Raw genomic sequence first — 6,575 nt, forward strand, 5'->3', positions numbered from 1 at the left:
CTGGCTGGCAGGTGGCAGAAGGGGCTGGAAGCCCCAGCCGGCTTGGGAAGCGCGGGCAGATGCTCAGTCCCGACAGAAGAGGGCTGTCTTTCTTTGTCACTAGCACCCTTAGCGTGCCACCCGCCTCCCGGCAGGCTGCCCGGGGGCTTTGTCCGCCCTACTCGGTGTGTGCACACGTGGGTGCGGATACACCCGCTCAGCCCCAGCCCGTTCCAGCCGGCTGCCCGTCGGTCCGGCCGCTCCAGGCGCTTTCTGGCGTTGGAAACACCGGGTCCCGCGGGGAACAAAAGTAATGAGAGAGAAGGTAAGACCCGGGGCAGCCTTTTTTTAGGCGAGATCCGCTTCTTATCGCCCGCAGAGCGTCAGCCCCGGGCCTCCCGGGTGCTTTGGGTGGGTGCTTTCCACGGGGGCACGTGTGTCTGTCTGCCCGTCTGTCCGACGGGCTTAGAGGAGCGGCTGTGGCCCGGCCAGCCCGGCTGTGCGGCTCGCCCTGCAGCATCGCGCCGGTGCCGGTACCGCAGCGAGCCTCCCGCGAAGCGCGGGGGGATGCGGCAGCCGATGCGTTGGGTCCCGGCCGTGCTTCCAGCCCGCCTCCCCGGTACGGGCGTGTTCTGCGCTCGCCGCTGGCCCGGCCCCGTTCAGGGGAGGAGCGGCTGCGGGCACTGCCCCGCCGCAGCTCCCCGCTGCCGCCGCGGAACCTTCGGGAGGCGGCGCCGCTGCCCGGCGGGCCCGCTCGGCTGCTGCACGGCCGCGGCCCGGCTCCCGCGCGGGGATTGGCCGGCGGGCGGGCGCGGTCCGTTGGGTTCCGGTACCCCCGCTCCGCCCGCGCCTCCCGCCGCGGTGCCTCGGGCCCGGCCGCCGCCGCGTTCTCCAGGGTTCTCCGGGCGGCGAGGGGAGCTCCGCGGCCTCTCCGTCCCGCCCTCCCGGGCCCGGCGTCCCCGGCCATGCCGCCCGCCAGGCCTGGCGGCAGGGAGGCCTTGGCGCTGCAGTGCGAGTGGGAGGCGTGCGCCTACGTGGCCTCGAAGATGGAGGAGTTCTGCGAGCATGTGGCCCAGCACCTGCGGCGGCACCTTGCCGGGGAGCGCCGCGACGAGCTGGACCCTCTCGGTAAGCAGCCGGTAGCCCCCGTGGCGGCGGCTCGCCAGCCCTCCCTCTCCTCTGGCGAGGAGCTGGAACTGCGGGGAGCGAAGAGCCCGGGGCGGCTCTGCCCGGGGCAGCCGGGGCTCTGCTCAGGGGGCACCCGTGGCGCCCGCCGTCTCCCGCTTGTGTTGCAGAGGAGTACACGTGCTTGTGGCAGGAGTGCGGCTTCTGCTCCCCAGAAAGCTCGGCTGACCTCATCCGCCACGTCTATTTCCACTGCTACCACACCAAGCTGAAGCAGTGGGGGCTGCAGGCCCTGCAGAGCCAGGCAGATGTGAGCCACTGCCAGCTGGACTTACAGAGCCGCAACATCATCCCCGAGATCCCGGAGAACTTCCTGTGCCTGTGGGAGTACTGCGAGGTGAGGGCTGGCCCTGTGCTTGCTGCCCCTCGGCGGCCGAGGGAAGGACAGGCCTGGTGTGTTTGTACCTGTGCTCTGATTCCTTCCCCACACCACCCTTGTTCAGTCTCTCCCTGCTCCTCCGCAGAGATCGTTTGATAATCCTGAGTGGTTCTATCGGCACGTGGAAGATCACAGCTTCTGCTCGGAGTACAAGGCAGCAGGGAAGGAAAACCACGTGGTTCTCTGTGGCTGGAAAGGTTAGTGGGTGCAGGTTAGGCCTCTCTGGAGAGCTGTGCAAGGGGCTGGGTTGCAGATGCTGCACAGAAGAAACTCTGTGTTCCTTGGCAGGGCTGCAGAGAGCCTGTTGACCTTCAGAAATATGTGTGCACAGTCCTAACAGTCCAATATTCCTGCAGAATTTCCTTCAGGGAAGGAGCTGAGTGCATAATACTGCACTTTGTGTTTCTGGGTCATTAGTACTGAGAAGAAAATGCTCCAGCTGAACTTGTCTTTTCAATAATGCCTTTCTGCCGTGCCTGTGCAATTGATTGCCTTAGCTGCTCGCAGTGCCCCGTCCTGCTGCGACCCTGCTCTCTGGACTTCTGGGAGCAGGGAGCTGCTCCGTGCTCGTCAGAGCAGCAGCAGGGCCGGGCTGTGGCTGGAGGCCGGGCTGTGACTGGTGTTTCCCTTCAGACTGCGACTGCTCCTTCAAGGGCCGCTGCAAGCTGCGGGAGCACCTGCGCAGCCACACGCAGGAGAAGGTGGTGGCCTGTCCCACCTGCGGGGGGATGTTCGCCAACAACACCAAGTTCTTCGACCACATCCGCCGCCAGACCGCGCTGGACCGTAAGCTGCTGCGGGCAGGGCAGGGCAGCAGGGGCTGGGTTTGCCCCCTTGTTGTGCCAGAGCTGCCTGCCCTCTGCACGCACGGGGCGTGGGGGTGCTTGGCGGCACCCTGACCCCTCTGGCGCCTGGGCACCGAGACACTGATGAGTCTCTGGGGCGTGTCTTGCTGAGCAGGAGCGTGGGTGGAGGCTGACGGGGCTGCGCGGGGCTCACACTGCTGTAGCCAGAGCTGCTCAGCCTGTAGGGACCCGGACTGGAATCCAGGGCAGTGCCTGGTCCTTGCACAGCACTGGGATCTGCCTGTGGAGTTCTCTTGCAGTGTGCTGTGCTGGTTGTCCTGGCAGCACGAGGAGGCAGACTGGTCTTCCCAAGGGGCGGGTTTTTTGTTTGGCTTTGCAGTCAGTATCTGCTGCCTCTGTGTGGAGAGAAGGGTTCCCAGCTCCTCTGTAACTACTGCTTTTTCTCACCTGCTGCTCTTTGTGCTGCTGTGAATGCTTCAGGCTCTTTTCTCACCACCCCTTCTCCTTCCCCCCCTATGCTGCAGAGCAGAGGTTTCAGTGTTCCCACTGCTCCAAGAGGTTTGCCACAGAGAGGCTGCTCCGTGACCACATGAGGAACCATGGTGAGTGAAGACCCCTTTTCCCAGCTGAGGCTCCAAACAGAGAGAGTGTGTGTGTGTGTGTGTGTGCCCTCCCCTGCCTTAGGGTGACGTTTCCTACCCCTTCCTTTGCACAGTGAACCACTACAAGTGCCCCCTGTGTGACATGACCTGCCCCCTGCCCTCCTCCCTGCGCAATCACATTCGGTTTCGGCACAGCGAGGAGCGGCCGTTCAAATGTGACTACTGTGACTACAGGTGAGGACAGGGGCTCTCCCTCTTCCCAGGATGGTGATGGAGAAGCACACAGGGTGTGTGTGTGTTGCACCACACAGCCTTCAGCTCTGTTCCTTTGCTTCCTTGCAGCTGCAAGAATCTGATTGACTTGAGGAAGCACCTGGACACGCACAGCAAAGAGCCCGCTTACCGCTGCGAGTTTGAGACCTGCAGCTTCACTGCGCGTTCCCTCTGCTCCATCAAACTGCACTACCGGAAAGTCCATGAGGTGGGCAGGGGGCAGAGCCCTCTTCTGCTCTGTGCTCTCTCTCAGGGAGGCAGAGAGCTGAACATGCTCTACAGGAGCTGCAGTGATGTGATGTGCCCCAGGCCCTCCAGGGCTGTAGGAATGTGATGTCAGGTTGCGTTCCTCTCTCGCTGCAGCAATGACACGTCTTCTCAGAGAACCCAATTCCTCCTTCCACACGTCTGTGTGGGAAGCAAGCCCTCTGATGGGGCTCATGGGGTATTCACACCGCTCTCTCTGCCCTTCAGGGTGACTCAGAGCCCCGGTACAAGTGCCATGTCTGTGACAAGTGCTTCACACGTGGGAACAACCTCACTGTCCACCTCAGGAAGAAGCACCAGTTCAAATGGCCTTCGGGGCATCCTCGCTTCAGGTACTGCCCATCCTTAGCTCCTCACTACCTCCTCTAGTGCAAGAGACAGCTGGAGCTGCATCCTGCACCTTGCTGGAGCAGGTACCTGGCAGTGCTTGGGCTCTGACCGTTGCCTGTAATGTGCTCAAGACCCATTTCCCAGTGACTGGGAGGCACTGGGCAGCAAGCACTCAGGGGCAAGTGCCAGAGCAGTACTGGGTGGCAGCTCCAGCAGTGGGTCAGAGATTAGGGTCAGGGGTGGTAGTGATGCCATCACAGCTTCTGAGCTTGGCAGTGGCCAGGTCCGGGTGAGAACTGCTGCAGATGAATCTCTTGACAGATGCCTCTGCTGCATCTGTTCCAGGGAACTGGAGAGCCTAAAAGCTGGGAGGGCAAGGGGATGGACTTCAAATGTGCCCTGAGAAACAGTGGTGGAAGGAGATGGGCTTGGGAGAGGATAGAGGCTTGGCAGAAAGCTCATAAGCTGACACATGGTTATGCTTTTAGGGGCAGGGGCTGGGGGGCTTTTATCTTACTTGCCTGGTACCGTGTCTGTAGTAGCACTGAGCATTGGCAGCTGGAATATAGTGCTCCTTCTGTGGCTGCCCCATCAGGCTGCTCCCTGTCTCTTGGGAAGGGGCTGCAGTGTGACTGGCTCCATCCCCCCCTCCTGTCTCTGCTCAGGTACAGGGAACATGAAGATGGCTACATGAGGCTGCAGCTGGTGCGTTACGAGAGCGTGGAGCTGACCGAGCAGCTGCTGAAGGACAGGGAGAAGCAGGGCCAGGATGGCTCAGCTGAGTGTGTGGTGCTGTCTGAGGGTGAGGGCAACCTGCAAGGCATCATTCTGGAGGCCCCAGCTGAGGCTGCTGTGGTGGAGAACAGCGTCGCTGGGCTGCGAGCGGTGCCGCTGCGCCCGGCACCCTGCCCTGCTGCCACACCTGAGTCAGCACAGCCAAGTGCCTTCCCGGGAGCAGCACCCTCACTGGGAGCAGCAGAGCAAGAGCCTGTCCCCCCAGCCAACCCCATCATCCGTGTGGTGAACCGGACCAACGAGCACGGGGAGAGTGAGACTGTGTATTACGTCATGGCCAGCACGGCCTCGGGGGAGCCGGGGGCAGCGCCCGGCGGGCTGGCTGTGGAGCCAGAGGAGAACGTCATGGACCGTCTGCAGAAAACAGCTGAGGAGCTGGGCATCCAGATCGTGTGAGGAGCTGAGGAGCTGGGCATCCAGGTCGTGTGAGGAGCTGAGGAGCTGGGCATCCAGGTCGTGTGAGGAGCTGAGGAGCTGGGCATCCAGGTCGTGTGAGGAGCTGAGGAGCTGGGCATCCAGGTCGTGTGAGGAGCTGGGCATCCAGGTTGTCTGAGGTGCTCACCCGCCTGTGGAAAACTGCGTGGGATGTGCTGGGGAAGGGGTGGTGGGCGGTGTTGGGAAGTGCTGGGGGAAAGGGATGAGCTTGTCTTCACCTACCTGCAGCTGTCTGACTTCCCCCTCTGCTGTCCCAGCCTTGCTGGCTGCTGGTTCTAGTCAGTGTGGGGAGAGGGGTGGGGCGGGTCTCCCTCAGTTGTGGGTCCAGGGATCTGAGCTGGGAAGAGCTGCCTGCCCCCTCCTTCTGGGGATTAGGGACTGACAAGCCTCTCCCACCCTTCCAGGAGTCTTGGCCTTAGCCTGATGCAGGTCTTCCCCTCTTGGTTGCTCAGTGGTGATGTGGTTTCTGCTGCTGTGCAGCTAAATTCTCGGTCCTTGCTGAGCCTGGTTGTCAGCCAGGACCTCCCCAGGCAGGATGATGTGCTGAGCAGACACTGTGGCTGAAGCCTTTTTCCTGGGGAGATGTGTGTCCCTTAGCAGGTATGCCCTCCCCCATCCATACTTTGATGTCCAAGGGATGGCATGTTCTGCTTCTGCTTTTATCAGCACTCCCTGCACATCATCTTCCCTGGGTTGTTTAGCTGGTGCTGGTGGTGGCACCACCGATCCCATTGCACCCTTCTTCCCTGTGGGAGGAGAGTGCTGGAGGTGCTGTCCTTTGCAGACACTGGGGCCTTCTTCCTGCTCTTGTCCTTCCTTGGGTTTCCTCCCCACATTGGGGGTTTGAGCTTCTGGTTGAGCAAAGTGTACAAAGAGAAATAAAGGTCAGGCTGCCAGGCCAGCCGGCGTCTGGTGTCTGTTTCAGCCCTGTTCCTGCCAGCCCTGGCACGTTGTGGTGAAGGGATGAGGGCACTGCAGAGCTGCTGGGATCTCGATGTGTCCTGTATGCCTGGTGCAGCTGGTGATGCTCTGGAGGGTGTTGTTCCACATCCCCAGAGGTGGCACTGCAAGGCCAGTTTAAGCTCCAGCACTCCTGTTCCCTGCTGTGGGTTTGATTTTTGCTGCCTCCCTCGGGGTATATGAGAGTCAGCTGCCTGTAATATAACTCTTTGAATTCAGAGAGTAGTCTGGGCTGGTGAGCAGAGCCAGCATGGCCTTTGTCCAGTGATTTGGATGAGGATGAAGCTGGAGTCCCTGCAGTGACACCCGAGGCCTCCCCACGCTGCGTGTGGGGGTGGTGGTGTGCCCAGGGGGAGGCAGGGCTGGGCACAAGCTTTCAGCTCGCTTCCCTTCTCAAGATGTCCAGCAAAAGCTGTTGGAATTCCAGGTTAGTGGAGAAAAGCACTTTATCCTAAACCCTTGGCCATCTGCTCGCTTTCTAATTGCAAACACGGCGAGTGGCTGGTGGCTGTGCCCTCGGGCTGGGGTGACCTCTTAAGCCCGTGTCCTGGGTGAGGGGCAGCG

At 61.6% G+C, this 6,575-nt stretch overlaps 1 protein-coding gene across 1 annotated transcript; it reads left to right on the top strand.

Annotated features, from left to right (window-relative positions):
• Window positions 1–944: 944 nt before the first annotated feature.
• On the top strand, window positions 945–5,933 carry HINFP (histone H4 transcription factor; the record flags this gene model as incomplete). Its single annotated transcript, XM_084275018.1, has 9 exons — window positions 945–1,107; window positions 1,275–1,501; window positions 1,629–1,740; window positions 2,177–2,329; window positions 2,874–2,951; window positions 3,065–3,185; window positions 3,294–3,432; window positions 3,699–3,823; window positions 4,487–5,933. The coding sequence occupies 9 exons, from the start codon at window positions 945–947 to the stop codon at window positions 5,010–5,012; spliced, it is 1,644 nt and encodes a 547-aa protein (XP_084131144.1). The 3' UTR covers window positions 5,013–5,933.
• Window positions 5,934–6,575: the final 642 nt, after the last annotated feature.

This window comes from Gallinula chloropus (genome assembly GCF_964237585.1).
Source record: "Gallinula chloropus genome assembly, chromosome: 24".
Classification (NCBI taxonomy): Eukaryota; Metazoa; Chordata; class Aves; order Gruiformes; family Rallidae; genus Gallinula; species Gallinula chloropus.